The 20,401-nt window shown below is 48.3% G+C and overlaps 1 protein-coding gene across 2 annotated transcripts in view; it reads left to right on the top strand.

The window, feature by feature from the left end:
- DNAH5 (dynein axonemal heavy chain 5) overlaps positions 1–20,401 on the top strand; it is a 180,519-nt gene that overhangs the window by 117,551 nt on the left and 42,567 nt on the right. For both annotated transcript variants that reach the window (XM_082234101.1, XM_082234102.1), the window contains exons 56-62: positions 5,012–5,243; positions 6,601–6,715; positions 12,001–12,177; positions 12,353–12,556; positions 14,798–14,977; positions 17,867–18,004; positions 18,767–18,902. In XM_082234101.1, coding sequence (XP_082090227.1) covers positions 5,012–5,243; positions 6,601–6,715; positions 12,001–12,177; positions 12,353–12,556; positions 14,798–14,977; positions 17,867–18,004; positions 18,767–18,902 — 1,182 coding nt within the window. The remainder of the gene's footprint in view (positions 1–5,011; positions 5,244–6,600; positions 6,716–12,000; positions 12,178–12,352; positions 12,557–14,797; positions 14,978–17,866; positions 18,005–18,766; positions 18,903–20,401) is intronic.

The raw sequence follows: 20,401 nt of genomic DNA on the forward strand, positions 1-20,401 counted from the left end.
CACATCAATCTTTTCTCCCTGAAAGCTTATTTGCACTCCCAAAATTCTCCCTTCTTCGTCCTTGTAGGACAATTTAGGTTCCCATTTTTCATCGACGTATGTTACCACTCCCCTTTTTTTCTCTCTCCCAGAGTTTATAAATTCTGTTCCCAAGTTCTTGTTTACCAGTACATGCTTATGCTTTTTAGCTACATGAGTTTCTTGTAAACAGATTACATCCAATTTTTTTTTCTTCAACACATTTACAATTTTATTCCTTTTTGTCTTTTCATTCAATCCATTTACATTCCACGTTAAAATTTTAAGATTCATTATTGCTTTTATCTAATTAAGAAGTCAGTAATTTGTCTGTTTAGGTTTTGAGTTTTGACTAATTTAGATTCGGGTGTTTTGATTCTCTGTTTCCTCCTGTTCCTCCCCTTCCTCCTCTTCCTTCGACTCCTCTTCCTCCTCCTCCCCCCCACCCTCCTCTTCTTCACCCCCTCCCTCCGCCCCTCCTCCCACTTCTCCCCTCCCCTCCCTCTCCCCACCTCTCTCCCCATATTTCACCAACATCCCCCCTAATTCTTTTTCATATCTGCGAAGGAATTTACTGACTTCCTGAATCTCTGTTATCTTGAATCTTTTCCCTTTGTAAAAAAAAGAGATCCCTTCAGGGAACTCCCATCTGTGTTGTATACCGTTCTTTCTCAAAGTATTGACTATCTGTTTGTAGCCCTCTCTCTTGCGAAGAAGCCTAATTGGTATTTCCTTAAAGATGATAATTGGTTTTCCATCAATCATTAATTTCCTTTGATAGCTTTCTCTCAGAATTATGTTTCTCATCTCTATCGATCTGAAGATCACTAAACAGTCTCCTGGGGTCCTTTTCTGTTTGTTTTGTTTCGGTCTTATTTTTATTCTGAAAGCATTTTCTATGGTTTGTGCAACTTCTTCTTCTTTCAATGCTAGCCACCTCGCCAATTCTTTTGTCATTTTTTCTTTTATATTTTCCTCCCTTACTTCTCCTATTCCTCTAAATTTCAAATTTAACTGCTTTTGCTTCATTTCCATCATGGCTAAATTGTCTAACACCTGATCCTGGCTTTTATTTAATTCTTCGAAATTCTCCTTAATTTTTTCTACATCTCTTCGTTGGTCTTTCGTTTCTTTCTGGGTTTTTCTATTTGAGTCCTCTAGGGACTTTGTTCGGACCGCTAGATCTTTAATTTTATTTGATAATTCCCCCACCACACCCTCTATTTTTCTATTAAAGGAATCCTGCATCTCTCCTAGCTTTTTTTCCATGTGGGTTTCATTTTGCCTAAATTCTTCTTTTATTTTCAACCATAAGGCATCTAGGTCCCTTATTTCCTCTTGCCTTGACACTTTCCTCTCTATAGGTGTTCCCACCGGCTTTTTCCCGTCTCTTCCCGCCATCCACCCGGTCTGTTTCCCCTCTCCTCCCCAGTCCTAGAAGATTACCAGCCTTGTATCTCTTTCTGCTGATCCCAGAAGGGCGTACAATCTAAAAGGTGGTTCAGTTGGTTCGCTCCTTTGACAGGTTGGAGCACTGAAGTTCACTGAATAGAAAAAGGAAGGGGGAGGGGGGATTACGCAGATAATTAAGGGGATGGGTAGGGGGGGCTGACGAAGGGAAAGAGATAAGGGGCAGGTAAAGGATGAAGAAGGTCCAAAAACAATGTGGTTTGTAATTCTTTCTTCTGAGTTGGTTTCAGCCACTTGTTTGGCCTAATCCAAAGTTCTGGTTCTGGCAGCCGCCCGGTGTTCAAATTTAGTTCAGGTAATGGTTTTGCAAGTTCAAATTAATGACTCCGTGGGGACCACCAAAGCAACAGTTCAGGGGTGGGAAACAGAGAAGGCGGGGCGGGGGGGGGCACACGTGGAAGAAAAGAAAGAAGGGGAAAGGAAAAAGGAGGAAAGAAAAAAAAAAAAAAAAAAAACCAAAAGAAGAAGAAAACTGAGCAAAGGTTGCAGGTGAGACTTAATGATTTGCCGATTTGCCGTAGATCAGATGCAATGGGTCAGAGGATGAGTAAACTCCCAATGTTGTAGTCCAACTCCCGTCAGCCCCAGAAAGCATGGCCAATGGTCAGGGATGATAGGAGCTATAGTCCAAAATGTCCAGAGGGCTGCAGGTTTGCCATCTCTGCAATAGATGATAGGTAATGACTTCAGCGGGACGCGGGTGGCACTGTGGGTTAAACCACAGAGCCTAGGACTTGCCGATCAGAAGGTCGGCGGTTCGAATCCCCGCGATGGGGTGAGCTCCCGTTGCTTGGTCCCTGCTCCTGCCAACCTAGCAGTTCAAAAGCACCTCAAAGTGCAAGTAGATAAATAGGTACCACTCCGACAGGAAGGTAAATGACTTTTCCGTGTGCTGCTCTGATTCGCCAGAAGCGGCCTAGTCATGCTGGCCACATGACCCGGAAGCTGTACGCCGGCTCCCTTGGCCTGTAAAGCGAGATGAGCGCCGCAACCCCAGAGCCGGCTATGACTGGACCTAATGGTCAGGGGTCCCTTTACCTTTACCTAATGACTTCAGCAGTTGAAGGATTGTGCCTGTAGCAAATTGAACTCACTTTGGATCTGGTTCTCCTCCTGGAAATGAGGTTGGAACCTCCTTGGTGGCATAATTTTTGAAAAATCCTGCCAAAATTTGATAGGATACCAAGGAACTTCTCTCACTGCATATAAAAAGTTGATTATGTCAGCATTTGTCCTCAAACCCATCTGAACAATATATTTAAAAGTTGATATTTTTACATAGCTCACTAGGTTCTGGAAATGTTTGGGATGATTCAATGTGTCCTTAAAATACCTTTTCTAAGAATCCTCTAAGTAATCCTGCATAAACTGCTGCCTTTAATATTTTATTTAAGTATCCCAGTAGGTTTCTTGGCACAATTGAAAGTGTGATTTAAAGCCCTAAATCAGGGGTAGGCAAACTAAGGCCCGGGGGCCGGATGCAGCCCAATTGCCTTCTCAGTCCGGCCTGCAGACAGTCTGGGAATCAGCGTGTTTTTACATGAGTAGAATGTGTCCTTCTATTTAAAATGCATCTCTGGGTTATTTGTGGGGCATAGGAATTCGTTCATCCCCCCCCCCAAAAAAAATATAGTCTGGCCCACCACATGGTCTGAGGGACGGTGGACTGGCCCAGGGCTGAAAACAGTTGCTGACCCCTGCCCTAAATGGCCTCAGCCCAGTAAACCTGAAGGAGTGTCTCCACCCCCATCATTCAGCCCAGACACTTAGGTCCAGCTCCGAGGGCCTTCTGGCAGTTCCCTCACTGTGAGAAGCAAGGTTACAGGGAACCAGGCAGAGGGCATCTCAGTAGTGGCGCCCGCCCTGTGGAGCTCCCTCCCATCAGACGTCAAGGAAATAATGACTTTTAGTCAGATGACTTTTAGAAGACATCTGAAGTCAGCCCTGTTTAAGGAAGCTTTTAATATTTGATGAATTGTAGTATTTTAATATTTTGCTGGAAGCTGCCCCTAGTGGCTGGGGAAACCCAGCCAAATGGGTGGGGTATGTATGTATGTATGTATGTATAAATAAATAAATATTATTATTTATTAAAATGTGAGAGGGCAGTCTGCATATTAGTGAATGAGAGAGCATTTATAAAACCTATTGCACATTTTAGTTTCTTTCTTAAAAGAAGTGCCTTGATGTGAGAAATGCAAATGCCAGAAATAACGAAGCCCACTTACCTGTTCTCTCAGCACAGGGATTCCTAATCCCATCAAGACAAGAATACCAGCATAACTACCCAATAATTACAAAAAGAGGATTACCCGGCAGTGAAAAGAGATAAGCGCTAAGATGATTTCACTTCTGGGAGGATAACCAGAGAGGCCTGTGACATGCACATTTTAAAAAGCCAGAAATAAGAACTTATAAAATTGAAAATCAGCCACAAGCAAGCATTGCCCAAACAAGTGCAGCAATTAAAAATTGTGATTTCTGTGGGCACACTGTTCAGTTATTTGGAGTGGCATGGTTGTCATTGGGTTAAAATTATTGATGTTGCAAAATTTCACGTATATCGTATCTGTGAATTACTGCTGGTGGGAAATCAGAAACGCATTGTAGTGCCTGAGCAAAAGTATGCCTTGTGAGGAAACAGAGGCTTGCATGTTGGGCCCAGCTCTCATGAGGCTGGGAATGACAGTTGACAAGGAAAGGAGAGATCCAAGAGAGTAGGGATGCAAGGGATCAATCTAGGATAACTTTCAGGATTAACCAGGTTGGAGGAAGAGGAGGAGTTGGCTTGGTTATCCATGTCTTCTTCACAGTTCATTTCTGGAGCGAGCTCAATGGTGGCTGAAGTGAAATTAAGGGGGAAGCCCCTGAGGTAATTTCTCTGTAGCATTAAACCTATAAATCAGGGGTAAGAGAGCCAGTGTGGTATAGTGGTTAAGAGCAGTGGACTTATAATCTGGGGAGCCAGGTTCGCGTCTCCGCTCCTCCACATGCAGCTGCCGGGTGACCTTGGGCCACTCACACTTCTCTGAAGTCTCTCAGCCCCACTCACCTCACAGGGTGTTTGTTGTGGGGGAGGAAGGGAAAGGAGATTGTTAGCTGCTTTGAGACTCCTTAGGGTAGTGATAAAGCGGGATATCAAATCCAAACTCCTCCTCCTCTTCTTTTTCTTCTTCTTCATCATCATCTTCTTCATCTACACTTGGTCCTTTGAACTTTCTTCAGGCCACTCCCCACTGTTTCCTCACTCTGAGTGTTTTTTGGGTGCCTGGAATGTTTTCTTGAACTCTGATAATGCTTCTTGCTTATCAAGATGTGGGATTCAGAGGGGAATGAGAGGGCCTTTACAAGCTGGCCTACAGTCCAAAGGTAACGTTAACCTTTGTTGCTCCACTCACTTTTGCCCTTGCGGGCATCTGACCCTAAATGTCTGCCCGGAAGTGAATGTGGCTCAAGTCGTTCCACATCTATGAGGTTTCTTCTGTACATAAATGAAGGAAACTCTTTTCCTTTCCCCTTCCAGTGTCTGAACATTTCTTGTCCTCCTACGAAGTTGACTGCACCGACGAGATCAAAAGTGAGATGGTGCAGTGCATGGGCTCCTTCCAGGATGGAGTTGCCGAGAAGTGTGTTGACTACTTCCAGAGATACCGCCGGTCTACACATGTGACCCCCAAATCTTATCTGTCTTTTATTCAGGGGTATAAAGCGATATACAAGGAGAAACATGCTGAAGTGCAAACGTTGGCCAACAGGTGAAGAGTTTGCTTCGATATTTCCCCCTTCATTTACTCTTCTCTAAATATTTTTACACGTTAGCCAGTATTCTCAGTGTGATTTCTCGTTGGACTACTCTGAATTCTCACATTCGGGGCCAAACCAGAGAGTCAGGTGAAATGTACCTAAGAGTGTACACGGTTTGACTGACTGTGCATTGCTCTAGGTGTCTTCGAGATGAAATATTGTAAATGTCAATAATAGTTTGTTACGTTCGGCCACAGTTGCTATATGTTGCAGTGTTAATGTGTGTTATCGGCGATGGGGCTGAATTGGTGAGTAATGCCGTACATTGCATGTCAAGGTCACCAAGCCACCCCTCAAATAACTCACAACTCACACATAATTTTTGTTTAAGGTTTTTTGGCATAATTTTGGCCACAACTTTATTAAAATACATAGCTCTGAGTGGTTGCTTAGGCATTGGTTAAGACTATCTGTCACCCCCGCCTGACATCCGAACTCCGTCGAATGCCAGTAAGGGAAAACAATATTGGAGAGCAAAGGAGCTGAGTCATAGGCCCTCAGCGCTCACCCGTATGCTTCCTGGGCCTTGTCGGCCCTACCCCCTCTCCAGGGATTTGGACGAAATCGTGGCAAGCCCCTGGATTCCTTTAACGGAATTCCCGTCCGCAGCAGCATTGGAGGGGCAGGCACAGCCAATCCTTACCCCTCCTCCAACCAATTGATAACCAATGCCTAACCGCCAACCTTACGAGTTGTGCCGATTTGCTACGCAGTAGGCAAAAACCAAATGGCCCAGCCAATCGGCCAGATGGACAAAATTCCTACCAGGCCCCTGCCCCAACAGCAGACGACCCCATGACAGGCATATTAGCAAGGTCAAGCAAAATCTCCAAACTGAGGGCGGGTGATCCGGCTCATGCAGGGAAAGAGAAAGCACCAAGCTGCGTTCTGAGAATTTAAACCATTCGGTCCCTCCCACCAAATTTGCAACAAGTAAATTCCCCCAGCAACACAGCCAACCAATTAAATGCCAGGGTGATATTTTATCACCCTACCTAGCAACAGAGGGGTGTCTCAGCGGACCCCACCGCAACCCGTGCTCTCATTTAAGGAGAACACGCTTTGTCAAAGAAAGGTGGTTTGTGTCTCTGCCTTCCACCCCTTGGTGAGCTGCTAACAGATGCATTAGTTGAAAATATATATATATATCATAAATACTTTGTTTTCAAGAACTGTGAAATTTGATTGAGACTTCTGATCAGTTCACCTAAGCCAGGTTTGAAAGATCCTGGTACTTGCGCCTTTTGGGGACTTCGATCCTGCTGGAATTTTTGTGTTTGTTTTTATTTGATGTACGTTAAAATACAGGATGAATACTGGACTGGAGAAGCTGAAAGAGGCCTCTGAATCAGTAGCTGCTCTGAGTAAAGAGCTAGAAGCCAAAGAGAAAGAGCTGCAGGTTGCCAATGAAAAAGCCGATATGGTAAGGCCAGCTTTGATTTTCATGCTTTAGTGGAAAGAAAGGCCCCTACAAAGAGGAGTCATGGGGATCTTGTTGCTTGTTTATTGAAAAATGGGGGGGGGACCCTTAAAGAAAATTGAATAATTTGCCCAGGAAACATTTCTATTGTAATAGAACTCTCCTGTGTGGGTGTCTGAGGGCCCTGCTCCTTCCTGCCACTCACCATCTGGCCCGGGGCGGGGCCTGAAGGACTCACAGGGACTGCTGCGTCTGCTGCCCAGGAGGACTCTCCTGTGTGAGTGTTTGAGGGCCCTGCTCCTCCCTGCCACTCACCATCTGGCCCGGGGCGGGGCCTGAAGGACTCACAGGGACTGCTGCGTCTGCTGCCCAGGAGGACTCTCCTGTGTGGGTGTCTGAGGGCCCTGCTCCTTCCTGCCACTCACCATCTGGCCCGGGGCGGGGCCTGAAGGACTCACAGGGACTGCTGCGCTCTGCTGCCCAGGAGGAGGGCCCTGCTCCTCCCTGCCACTCACCATCTGGCCCGGGGCGGGGCCTGAGGCCTCATAAGGACTGCTGCGTCTGCTGCCCAGGAGGACTCTCCTGTGTGGGTGTCTGAGGGCCCTGCTCCTTCCTGCCACTCACCATCTGGCCCGGGGCGGGGCCTGAAGGACTCACAGGGACTGCTGCGCTCTGCTGCCCAGGAGGACTCTCCTGTGTGGGTGTCTGAGGGCCCTGCTCCTTCCTGCCACTCACCATCTGGCCCGGGGCGGGGCCTGAAGGACTCACAGGGACTGCTGCGTCTGCTGCCCAGGAGGACTCTCCTGTGTGAGTGTTTGAGGGCCCTGCTCCTCCCTGCCACTCACCATCTGGCCCGGGGCGGGGCCTGAGGCCTCATAAGGACTGCTGCGTCTGCTGCCCAGGAGGACTCTCCTGTGTGGGTGTCTGAGGGCCCTGCTCCTTCCTGCCACTCACCATCTGGCCCGGGGCGGGGCCTGAAGGACTCACAGGGACTGCTGCGCTCTGCTGCCCAGGAGGACTCTCCTGTGTGGGTGTCTGAGGGCCCTGCTCCTTCCTGCCACTCACCATCTGGCCCGGGGCGGGGCCTGAAGGACTCACAGGGACTGCTGCGTCTGCTGCCCAGGAGGACTCTCCTGTGTGAGTGTTTGAGGGCCCTGCTCCTCCCTGCCACTCACCATCTGGCCCGGGGCGGGGCCTGAGGCCTCATAAGGACTGCTGCGTCTGCTGCCCAGGAGGACTCTCCTGTGTGGGTGTCTGAGGGCCCTGCTCCTTCCTGCCACTCACCATCTGGCCCGGGGCGGGGCCTGAAGGACTCACAGGGACTGCTGCGCTCTGCTGCCCAGGAGGACTCTCCTGTGTGGGTGTCTGAGGGCCCTGCTCCTTCCTGCCACTCACCATCTGGCCCGGGGCGGGGCCTGAAGGACTCACAGGGACTGCTGCGTCTGCTGCCCAGGAGGACTCTCCTGTGTGAGTGTTTGAGGGCCCTGCTCCTCCCTGCCACTCACCATCTGGCCCGGGGCGGGGCCTGAAGGACTCACAGGGACTGCTGCGCTCTGCTGCCCAGGAGGACTCTCCTGTGTGGGTGTCTGAGGGCCCTGCTCCTTCCTGCCACTCACCATCTGGCCCGGGGCGGGGCCTGAAGGACTCACAGGGACTGCTGCGCTCTGCTGCCCAGGAGGACTCTCCTGTCTTAAGAGGCCTCATGAGGCACCGGGACACCACTGCTGCGGCTTCACTGTGGGGGTTGAGGAAGGCCGCTCCCTCCTGTAGGCACACTCCTCTCAGGCCTAGGGGGCGGGGCCCACACTCGCCACCGCTACTGTTTTAAGGACACTGGTGTTGCCGTGGCAAATGTTTAAAATGTTTTTATATATTTTAAAATGTTTTATAGGGGGTTTTACTTTTTACTTTGTTGTACCACCATGAACGGTGGTTTTTATTGATGTATTTCTATTTTGTTCTGTTTTATTTTGGTTTGGGGTTGGCTATTGAGTGGGGTGGGGATTTGTTGTGTTGGTACAATTGTTTTGATTTGACTCGTTTCTATTCTGTAAATGGAGGTTGGTTTGAGGCCTGGGATTGCTACCGTAGTGGGGCGAGGGAGGTATGGCGGTGGGGGCAGATGTCATAGGCGAAGGGGATCGAGATATGGATATGCTCGTACCCCTTCCAATCTGCGCCCCATCCCGAGGGACGAAGGTAGGGTGAGCAAGGATTACTCACCTCCGTCACTGGTGTTGTGCAATGCCAGGTCTATAGGCAAAAAAACCGCCACCCTGCGAGACTTCTTCACCTCGCAGGGGGTTGACCTGGCTTGTGTGACGGAGACCTGGGTGCGCGAAGGGGAAACTGTTACCTTACAAGAGATGGCGCCCCCGGGTTTCTCCGTCCTCCACCAGTCGCGGACTGTGGGCCGGGGGGGAGGGGTGGCATTATTAATCCGAGAAGACTGTTCTTTCAGGGCTCTACCATCGCCATCGATCCCCGGCATTGAATGTGTTGGCCTAGTGTGGGGCTCCGAGGAGAGCTTGGCTGTCTGGCTGGTGTACCGGCCACCTAGCGCACCAGCAGCCACCCTGTCAGGCCTGCTGGAGGCGGTGGCCGGCTGGGCCTTGGAGTTCCCCAACCTATTGGTACTGGGGGACTTTAACATCCATGCTGATGCCACTCCCTCCTCACAGGCTCTGGACCTGGTGTCTTCCATGGCGACACTAGGGCTCTCCCAGTTTGTTTCGGGCCCCACACATCAAGCAGGCCACACGCTGGATTTGATCTTTGGCGCCGGTATAGATGTGATCATGTCTCCCTCGATGAAGGTGCCATGGTCTGATCACTATGCACTGAAAGCCAGGATTGATTTTCCACCCCCACCCTGCTTAGGTGGCGAGCCAATTTGGGCTCGCCCGCGGAGGCTGATGGACCCTGATAGATTCCGTCAGGCCTTGCGGGACCTTGCTCCCCCTGGCGACTCATTGACTGAGCTTGTTGAGGGCTGGAATATCCAGCTCCTGGCAGCCATCGATGAGATCGCACCTAGGCGCCCTCTGCGACCCCGCAGAAACCGGGCTCCCTGGTTTACCGAGGAGCTTCGGAAAATGAAGCGGGACCTCAGACGGCTAGAGCGAGTATGGCGGGGTGCCCGTGACGGAGCTTCAAGAACATCTTATAGGGTTTTTATGAAAACCTACGAGATGGCAGTGAAGGCCGCTAAGAAGTCCTACTTCTCGGCCTCCATTGCATCCGCTAGCTCTCGCCCGGCGCAATTATTTAGTATAATTAGGTCTTTAACGTCCCTCGAAGGACAGCCAAATTTAAATAACAATTCGGCACACAGCTGCGAGGCATTTGCGAGCTCTTTTGCGGAGAAGGTCCTGTTGCTCCGCCATGACCTCCCTGCCAATTTGGATACAATGAAGGAACTGGAGGCCCCTCGACTGTCCTCGGGTCCAGTATTGGACCACTTTGACCGGATATCCCCAGCTGATGTGGACAGACTCCTCCAAGCTGGAAAGCCCACCACTTGTCCTCTTGACCCGTGCCCGTCTTGGCTGATTAGAGCGTGTCCAGACGAGGTGCGGGCCCCCCTGGGTGATATCATCAATTTGTCCCTTGGCACTGGGATATTCCCAGGGGAACTGAAGGAGGCAGTGGTGCGTCCGCTCTTAAAGAAAACATCATTAGATCCTTTAGATCTATCCAATTACCGCCCGGTTTCGAATCTTCCATTCCTGGGTAAGGTGATTGAGAGAGCGGTTGCTGAACAGCTTGGTAGGTTTCTGGATGAAACATCTGCTCTCGACCCATTCCAGTCCGGCTTCCGCGCTGGTCATGGGACCGAGACGGCTCTGGTCGCCCTAACAGATGATCTCCGCAGGCAGCTGGATCGAGGCGGGTCGGGGCTGCTGATTCTTCTAGACCTGTCAGCAGCCTTTGACATGGTCGATCACGAACTCCTGGACCGCCGCCTTGCCGACGTGGGGATCCAGGGCACAGTCCTTCAATGGCTGCGCTCGTTTCTCTCCGGTCGGGGACAGAGGGTGGCGCTTGGGGGGGAATTGTCATCGCGCCACTCCTTGGTGTGTGGAGTGCCTCAGGGTGCAATTCTCTCCCCGATGCTTTTTAACATCTTTATGCGCCCCCTCGCCCAGCTTGTCCGGAGTTTTGGGCTGGGTTGCCATCAGTATGCCGATGACACCCAACTCTATCTGTTGATGGACGGCCATCCTGACTCGGCCCCAGATACACTGACCAGATGTCTGGAAGCTGTGGCTGGATGGTTACGTGGGAGCCGGTTGAAGTTAAATCCTTCGAAGACAGAGGTCCTCTGGCTGGGACGGAGCGATATGGGATTGAGGGGGCAACTCCCGTCTCTTGCGGGGGTGCAATTAGTGCCAGCATCATCCGTGAAGAGTTTGGGTGTAATCTTCGATACCTCCCTCTCTATGGAGGCGCAGATTACAGCTATAACAAAGGCGGCATTTTTTCATCTCCGCCAGGCTAAGCAGTTGGCTCCTTATCTCTCTCGCCCTGACCTAGCCACTGTGATCCATGCGACGGTCACCTCCAGACTGGATTATTGTAACTCGCTCTACGTGGGGCTGCCCTTGAGACTGACCCAGAAACTCCAGCGGGTGCAGAATGCCGCAGCGAGACTCCTTACGGGGTCTTCGCTGCGAGATCATATCCATCCGGTGCTGTACCAGCTGCACTGGCTCCCGGTGGAGTACAGGATCAGGTTTAAGGTGCTGGTTTTAACCTTTAAAGCCCTATACGGCCTAGGACCCTCGTACCTACGGGACCGCCTCTCCTGGTATGTCCCACAGAGAAATTTACGGTCTGCAAATAAAAACACCCTAAAGATCCCAGGCCTCAGAGAGGTTAGGCTGGCCTCAACTAGAGCCAGGGCCTTCTCGGCCGCGGCTCCAATCTGGTGGAACGCTCTGTCACAAGAGACTAGAGCCCTGCAGGACCTGGCATCCTTCCGCAGGGCCTGCAAGACAGAGCTGTTCCACCAGGCCTTTTGTCAGGGCGCAGCCTGACCCCCTCCTCTGGCAATCTGCACAAAAATTTGCTTGATGGTTGCCATTAATTTGATTTTAATTTGATTTAATTAATGTTATAATGAATGTTTTAGAATGTTGAACTATTTTTATTGTTGTTAGCCGCCCTGAGCCCGGCTTCGGCTGGGGAGGGCGGGATATAAATAAAATTTATTATTATTATTATTATTAATAGCAAAGATCTCTTACGTTTGCTTTCTTTCTGTTGGCGTTTGGTTTCCTCAATAGGTGTTAAAAGAAGTCACTGTAAAAGCGCAGGCTGCTGAAAAGGTGAAGGGGGAAGTACAGAAAGTGAAAGACAAAGCCCAGGCTATTGTCGACAGCATTTCGGCAGACAAGGGTATCGCTGAGGAAAAACTCGAGGCCGCCAAGCCAGCCTTAGAAGAGGCCGAGGCTGCTTTGCAGGTTAGTGCAGGACAAGTGGAAAGTGTTCGCTATTTGTGATAAAATGGATGCCTTACACAAGACTTGAAGATAAATCTTCACTTGTCAGGAAAAGATCTGTCGGTGAGGATTCAATGACAGATGGTTCAGATGTCAAACTGCACCTCCTAATTCTGTGCTGTTTTCAATACCCCAGACTATCAAGCCTGCAGACATTGCCACTGTCCGCACTTTGGGTCGACCGCCTCATCTTATCATGCGCATCATGGATTGTGTGTTGCTGCTGTTCCAGAGGAGGGTAAACGCTGTCAAAATTGACCAGGAGAAAAACTGCACCTTTCCCTCCTGGCAGGAGTCTTTGAAGCTGATGACAGCAGGGAACTTCTTACAGAACCTGCAGGTGTGTCAAAAGCCTTGATGTGATCAGAAACAGAAACAGTGCATGTGGGCCTGATGCATCAGAACAAAACATATTCAGTGAATTTTTGAAGCCGAAACACTGTATATCTTCCTTTTCTTCTTTGGTGATCACTCGTAGCAGAGTAAGATTGTCTTCCATAAACACGGTTTTAACAATGAGTCCGTAAGTGACTGTGGAGGCCAATTCTGGATCCACACATCCTTCCACAGTGGGGTCATTGGTTTCTGGGTGGGAGTTGATCACGGTGAGGGTTTGCCAGGCGTGCCTTCCTCTTAGCACGTTTCTCCCTTGCGTCCTGAGTTTGAGTGTCTTCAAAGCCCATAACACCTTTGGTAAAGGCTGTTCTCCAACTGGAGCGCTCACAGGCCAGTGTTTCCCAGTTGTCAGTGTTTATACTACATTTTTTTTAGATTTGCCTTGAGACAACTGGAAGACAAATCTAGCCTCCCAAAGAATTTCCCATCTGTCCCTCAGCAGAATACCTTCTCCCAAACCTATTTAAAGCATTTTTACCTGCTTCTCAGGTCTAAAGAAGAGCCACACATCTGTAAATCACCTGATGTTGCATGATGTTGGGTAACAACTTCAAAGGAGCATGCTGTCAGCTGATTGGTGCTTACATTGAGCCTGGCTATATAAATTGGTAGATGCTGTTCGAAAACAAACTGAACCGACAAATGGGCACCTACAAATGGACAATTTCAAAGGGGCTCAGTGTCACCGCCAATCAGCTGATTTGTGCTGTCAGCTAGCTCTGCTTGGCAAGGAACTATCAGAAGACACTTTCAGCTCTTGATTGTTTCCAACCATAGAGATCCCTCAGCACTGAGGTGTATGTGTGTTAGCGACATGGAATTTTATGCATATATGTGCCCACTTTAGCATGCCACTGTCTCATGTGAAAGGACTGTTGCATTCCCAGTAAATGCCCAGAGGATTTTTGCCCCCAATTAATTCCTCCAGAAGTACTGTTAAAAACTAGGGGGCTGATTAAGATTCATGAAAACAAACAATCCCCAGTTCCAGGACTGGCCACGGTTTATTAAATTGGAATTCCCCTGAAGACCGTATATGTGGAAAATTAAATAGCCCAGGTTTTATTAATGCAGACAGCAATGTTACCGAAATAGTAGCTTGCGTTGACATAAAACAAGGTGTAAAATTCAGATTACAAAGGTGTAAAATTCAAGAACATAAGATGCAATGTAGAACAGGAGTGATTGTATTGCAAGTGCAATAAAAGGAAACAGCCTTAGGATGATTCAGGAGGCCAATTAGACACTTGGCCGAAATGGAAAACTGTGTTTACAAGAACAGCATGGACTTGCTAGGGAAGAAAGGAGATACGAAGGCATCACACAGGGTAATTCAATGGAGGTTTGGCAGGAGAAAAACAGGACCTAGGACTGATTTAGAAGTAGCAACACTCTTGTGTGTAGGTATTTATAGGATTATTCAAATCACCGTCTACATCACACTAAAAGAAGTGATGAACTTAGTGATTGCTAAATTAGGATTTCTCCTCCCAGCAATTACAAAAGCATGACCTTAAGGAGGATATGTTATTGACGGTACGTAGAATTTAAATAAAAAGTACACAGGGGGAGGGACGCAGATGGCACTGTGGGTTAAACCACAGAGCCTAGGACTTGCCAATCAGAAGGTCGGTGGTTCGAATCCCCATGACGGGGTGAGCTCCCGTTGCTCAGTCCCTGCTCCTGCCAACCTAGCAGTTCGAAAGCACGTCAAAGTGCTGGTAGATAAATAGGTACCGCTCCGGCGGGAAGGTAAACGGCGTTTCCGTGTGCTGCTCTGGTTCGCCAGAAGCAGCTTAGTCATGCTGGCCACATGTCCTGGAAGCTGTACACCAGCTCCCTCGGCCAATAAAGCGAGATGAGCGCCGCAACCCCAAAGTCGGCCACGACTGGACCCAATGGTCAGGGGTCCCTTTACCTTTTACACAGAGCCTATTTAGCAAAACAGTTTCACAAGATGATGATATGATGAATGAGGCATATTTGGCACAGCTTTTAAAATAGCCTTTAGTGACCCTTGAGATACTGTTCTAAAGTCAATAGGGAGTCACCTAAGGTTTGCATCTCTGTTACTGTTTGCCTTTCTTAGTGTGAGCACGCTTCAAGATTAATTTAGGATGGTGAAAGTACACTTCATTTTGGGCGAGTCAGTGGAGCTAAACTATCTTTTCCATGATATCTCTAGCAATTTCCAAAAGATACAATAAACGAAGAAGTAGTGGAGCTCTTGAGCCCTTACTTTGAAATGTCAGACTACAATATTGAGACAGCTAGGAGGGTTTGTGGAAACGTGGCTGGCATTTGCTCATGGACCAAAGCGATGGCTGCTTTCTTTGCAATCAACAAGGAAGTTCTGCCTTTAAAGGTAAGCACAAATAAACAGGGCAAAGCTGAAACTGGAGTGAAACCAAATCACCTGATGCATATGGTCTTGGGACATGAAGTGCAAGAAGCTGATTATTTGTCCTGATCTTCTGAGAGTCTTCCTTCCTTCCTTCCTTCCTTCCTTCCTTCCTTCCTTCCTTCCTTCCTTCCTTCCTTCCTTCCTTCTTTCCTTTTAGGCTAGATGTACACGAGTCCTAGGGTTGCAGAATGAACTGTGCCACTCCCTACCCCCAATTTATATACCGTATTTTTCACTCTATAGGACGCACTTTCCTCTCTCCAAAAATTAAGGGGAAATGTGTGTGCATCTTAAAGAGCGAATGCAGGCTGCATGGCTAAGCCCAAAGCCAGAACAGGGAGGCGAAGCACTGCGCAGCACTCTGTCTCGCTGTTCTATCTTGGGGTTAGCTGCAGAAGCTACAAAGGCTGTCCCCGAAGCCAGAACAGGGAGATGGAGTGCTCCGTCTTGCTATTCTAGCATGGGGATGGCTGCACAAAGCCTCCGCAGGGCAGCGGGGTGCCTTCACCCTGCTGCCCTGTGGAGGCTACAAGCGCTGTCCCTGAAGCCTGAAGCCTGAAGCCTGAAGCCTGAAGCCTGAAGCCTTTGGAGTGCAGTGGGAACTCGTTCTGCGTTCCAAAGGCTTTGGGTCAGCGAAAGGAACCCGAAGCCTTTGGAGTGCAGCGCGAGGTCCCGCTGCGCTCCAAAGGCTTCAGGGATCTTTGAGGCTGGTGGTGGGGGAAAGCAGCGCTTCCCACCACCAGCCCCAAAGAGCAGGTTGAAAGGAACCCAAAGGCTCCGGAGCCCAGCGGGAATTCCCGCCATGTTCCAGAGGCTTCGGGTTGCCTTCACTGAAGCCTGGAGAGTGAGAGGGGTCAGTGCGCAGTGACCCCTCTCACTCTCCAGGCTTCCAAGGTAGCCGTCTGAAGCCTCCAGAGCACAGCGGTAACTCCCGCTGCGCTCCGGAGGCTTTAGGTGAATGCACCTTGTTTTAGAGGGGGAGAACAAGAATTTCCCCCCCCTCTTCTCCCCCTTCTATGGTCCTATAGAGCGAAAAATACGGTACCTCTTAATCACAGTCGTCTCTACAGAGGAGACCTGATGCAAGGAGGTTAAAACAAGTTTAAAGCATAAAATCAAAATTCACTTTAAAAGCCTGCTGGAATACAGTGGTGCCTCACAAGACGAAAAGAATCCGTTCTGTGATTCTCTTCGTCTAGCGGTTTTTTCGTCTTGCGAAGCAAGCCCATTGACGGTTTAGCGGATTAGCGCTATTAGCGGCTTTTAGCGGCTTATCTGCTGATCGGATCAGCTGATAAGCGGCTTAGCGGCTTAGAAAAAGGGGGGGGGAGGAAAAAAACCAGCAGGAACTCGCAAGACATTTTCGTCTTGCGAAGCAAGCCCATAGGAAATTCGTTTTGCGAAGCACCTCCAAAACGGAAAACTCTTTCGTCTAGCGAGTTTTCCGTCTTGCGAGGCATTCGTCTTGCGGGGCACCACTGTAACAAAAAGTCATCAGTAAGCACCGGATGTTCAAGGGGCGGCGGGGGGGGGGGGAGAGGGGCTGTCTGACCTCAACTGGAAGGGAGTTCAGCAGGATTGGGCCAACAGTAATGAGCACACACAGCTCCTTGTGGATATGAGCTGTGCATCTGTACCATGCGGGTACGACCACCAAACAGTGACTCTCCTCAAGACCTCAGGGATTAATTAGAGATATAAAGGACTGGGCAGTTCCTGACATATCCAGGACCAAATTATTATGTTTCTACAAATTACTAATACTATGCTGAACATGGGCTGGTAATGCAAGTTTCTGAGCACCAGAGCATTTTCTACCAGTTGGAGCCTCTGGATGAGGCTCAAGGGTGCTCTTGGTCTTTGGGAAGGGTTGCACATTTTTAAATGTTCCTCTACATATATACTTTTTAAAGCAAACCCTCTTTGCAAAAAGTAGAAACAAGCACAGCAGAGAGAATGTTTGGATCAGGCATCCCCAAACTCGGCCCCCCAGCTGTTTTGGGACTACAATTCCCATCACCCCTGACCACTGGTCCTGTTAGCTAGGCATGATGGGAGTTGTAGTCCCAAAACAGCTGGGGGGCTGAGTTTGAGGAAGCCTGGTTTGGATGGAGCCTTCCTGATGTGCTGATTCGTAAGGAGTTGTTTGTTGCATTTATTCCAAAGGGGAGAATGAAAAATCTGCCTCCTGCAGTCCCTTATATGTGTAGGTCTGCTTACAGTCTCTTTTCAAAGCAGCGTGGCCTTTCAGTATCATTAATACTGTAATCTGTAATACTGCATCAAATTTATTACCACTCCATTAAACATTCATTTATCAATGGCTACACTTACCACATGCAGTCAGTTTTATGCTTTTTTAAAAAAGAGCTTTGCCTGTTTTTCATATACAGTGGTGCCTCGCAAGACGAAAAGAATCCGTTCTGTGATTCTCTTCGTCTAGCGGTTTTTTCGTCTTGCGAAGCAAGCCCATTGACGGATTAGCGGATTAGCGCTATTAGCGCTATTAGCGGCTTTTAGCGGCTTATCGGCTTATCGGATCAGCTGATAAGCGGCTTAGCGGCTTAGAAAAAGGGGGGGAAGGGAAACCCCCCCGCAGGAACTCGCAAGACATTTTCGTCTTGCGAAGCAAGCCCATAGGAGATTCGTTTTGCGAAGCACCTCCAAAACGGAAAACTCTTTCGTCTAGCGAGTTTTCCGTCTTGCGAGGCATTTGTTTTGCGGGGCACCACTGTGTGTGTGTGTGTGTGTGTGTGTGTGTGTATATATATATATATATATATATGGTAAGGGATACAATCCTGCTTAGCAATTTATGACAGTTGTTTTCTGTGAACGGGTGTATTCTAGGCTAACCTGGCAGTACAAGAGAACCGTCTGGCCACCGCCATGTTGGATCTCCAAAAAGCTCAAGCCGAGTTGGACGCCAAACAAACTGAGCTAGATATTGTGCAGGCTGAGTATGAGAAGGCAATGAGAGAGAAACAGGTACGTCACTCTGCCCGGGAGGCGTTTCACAGAGACAAGCATTTATTTTTATTATATTTTTCAAGTTTATACATTTCACTAATTTTATACATTTCGCTAATTTTACAATCATTTTGACATTTCAGAACTTGACTTCCTTCCCCCTCTTTCTGCGGTTCCAGGCATACCATCTTGTTTTTATAGATTTTATCTGAGGCACTCCTGAGAGCATATTTGACTGAAGAGTGCAAAAAAAAAAATGCTCTAAATAAATAAATCTAGGCACCCAGGCCTATCCTTGTGTGCAGTCCGGATTCAAAGTACTGTGGCTAGAAACTCTGAAATTTATTTTTTTGCTAGAACTCCAATGGCAATTAAATTCTGCATCCCAAGTATCTGTAGGAAGTAAATCCCGATGCAGAGAGAGCCAGTGTGGTGTAATGGTTAGAGTGTTGGACTATGACCTGGGGAGAGCAGGGTTCAAATCCCCCCTCAGCTGTGAAGCTTGATGGGGCATTCGCCATCTCTTAGCCTAAACTGCTTCACAGGGTTGTTGTGAGAATGAAATGGGGAGGGGGAAAACCCTGTACCCCACCTTGAGATCCATGGAAGATCAAGGTGATATATAAATGTAATAAATAATATAGTGTGAACTATAGGCTGCTTATAAAAATGGAAAGTGAATCATCTACAAAATACCATGCGCCATAAAAGTGTTGCAGTTGGAATTTGGGTCAAGCTGTTTTCTCTACTTAGGCATGCTAATATATTTGCTTTGGGCAGACATTGCTCGAGGATGCAGAACGCTGCAGGCACAAAATGCAGACGGCCTCTAGTCTTATTAGCGGGCTAGCCGGAGAGAAGGAGAGATGGACTGATCAAAGTAAAGAATTTGCTGCGCAAACGAAGAGGCTCGTGGGTAAGGCGGATGCACTGCCATTTCTTTTCTTCTTCTTTTTGAAATATTTTTTATTCATTATGGAGAGCCAGTGTGGTGTAGTGGTTAAGAGCGGTAGTCTCATAATCTGGTGAACCGGGTTCGCGTCTCCGCTCCTCCACATGCAGCTGCTGGGTGACCTTGGGCTAGTCACACTTCTCTGAAGTCTCTCAGCCCCACTCACCTCCCAGAGTGTTTGTTGTGGGGGAGGAAGGGAAAGGAGATTGTTAGCCGCTTTGAGACTCCTTAGGGTAGTGGTAAAGCGGGATATCAAATCCAAAACTCTTCATTTTTGCCATTAACAAATACCTTCACAAATAAATCATAATCCTATACACATAAATGTAAAAAGGTAAAGGACCCCTGGATGGTTAAGTCCTGTCAAAGGCGACTATGGGGTGTGGTGCTCATCTTGCTTTCAGGTTGAGGGAACCAGCGTTTGTCAACAGACAGCTTTCCGAGTCATGTGGCCAACATGACTAAACCACTTCTGGCACAACAGGACACCGTAACGGAAACCAGAGTGCATGGAAATGTTGCTTACCTTCCCACAGCAGCGGTACCTATTTATCTACTTGCACTTCCATGCTTTTGAACTGCTAGGTTGGCAGGAGCTGTGACAGAGCAATGGAAACTTGCCCCGCCATGGGGATTCGAACAGCCGACCTTCTGATTGGCAAGCCCAAGAGGCTCAGTGGTTTAGACAACAGCACCACCTGCATCCCTATATGCACATACACACACATATATGTCCCTATATACACAAAGGAATCTCTGAATTCCTGGGCTTCCCTCCACCCTTCCATGGTTTCCATCGTTATTCTTTTCCAACTGCATCTTATAATGTTCTCCAAATTTCCTTAATACTTAATTCTCACCATAGTTCTAGCTGCATTGCAAGTGTTTTTTTAGGATCCTGCCACTGTTTTTAATTGTTTGTTTGTTGTTGTTTAGTCGTTTAGTCGTGTCCAACTCTTTGTGACCCCATGGACCAGAGCACACCAGGCACTCCTGTCTTCCACTGCCTCCTGCAGTTTGGTCAAACTCATGCTGGTAGCTTCATGAACACTATCCAACCATCTCAGTGTTCTTTTAAGTCACTTACAAATTTTCCCCATTCTTTAAATTTGTTCTCTTCTTGAACTCTGATCTTCCCAGTCCTTTTTGCTATTTCGGTGTAGTCCATCATCTTTAGCAACCAATCTTCTCTTGTAGGTACTTTATCTTTCTTCCATCTTTGGGCAAGGAGCATCCGCGCAACTGTCGCAACTGTCACAGAGTACATAAACAGTCTCTTCTGCTCCTTTGGTATTTCTGGACCTAGAATTCCTAATAAAAAAAGGCTTCTGGTTTTTGGACAAAAGTAGTTTCAAACATTCCCCCCACCCCAACTCATTATAAATCATTTCCCAGTATGCTTTTGTCATCTTGCACGTCCACCACATGCGGTGAATGCACTGACATTTCAGCCCTCTGTAAAA

Source organism: Podarcis vaucheri (assembly GCF_965113315.1).
Source record: "Podarcis vaucheri genome assembly, chromosome: 8".
NCBI classification, from domain to species: domain Eukaryota; kingdom Metazoa; phylum Chordata; class Lepidosauria; order Squamata; family Lacertidae; genus Podarcis; species Podarcis vaucheri.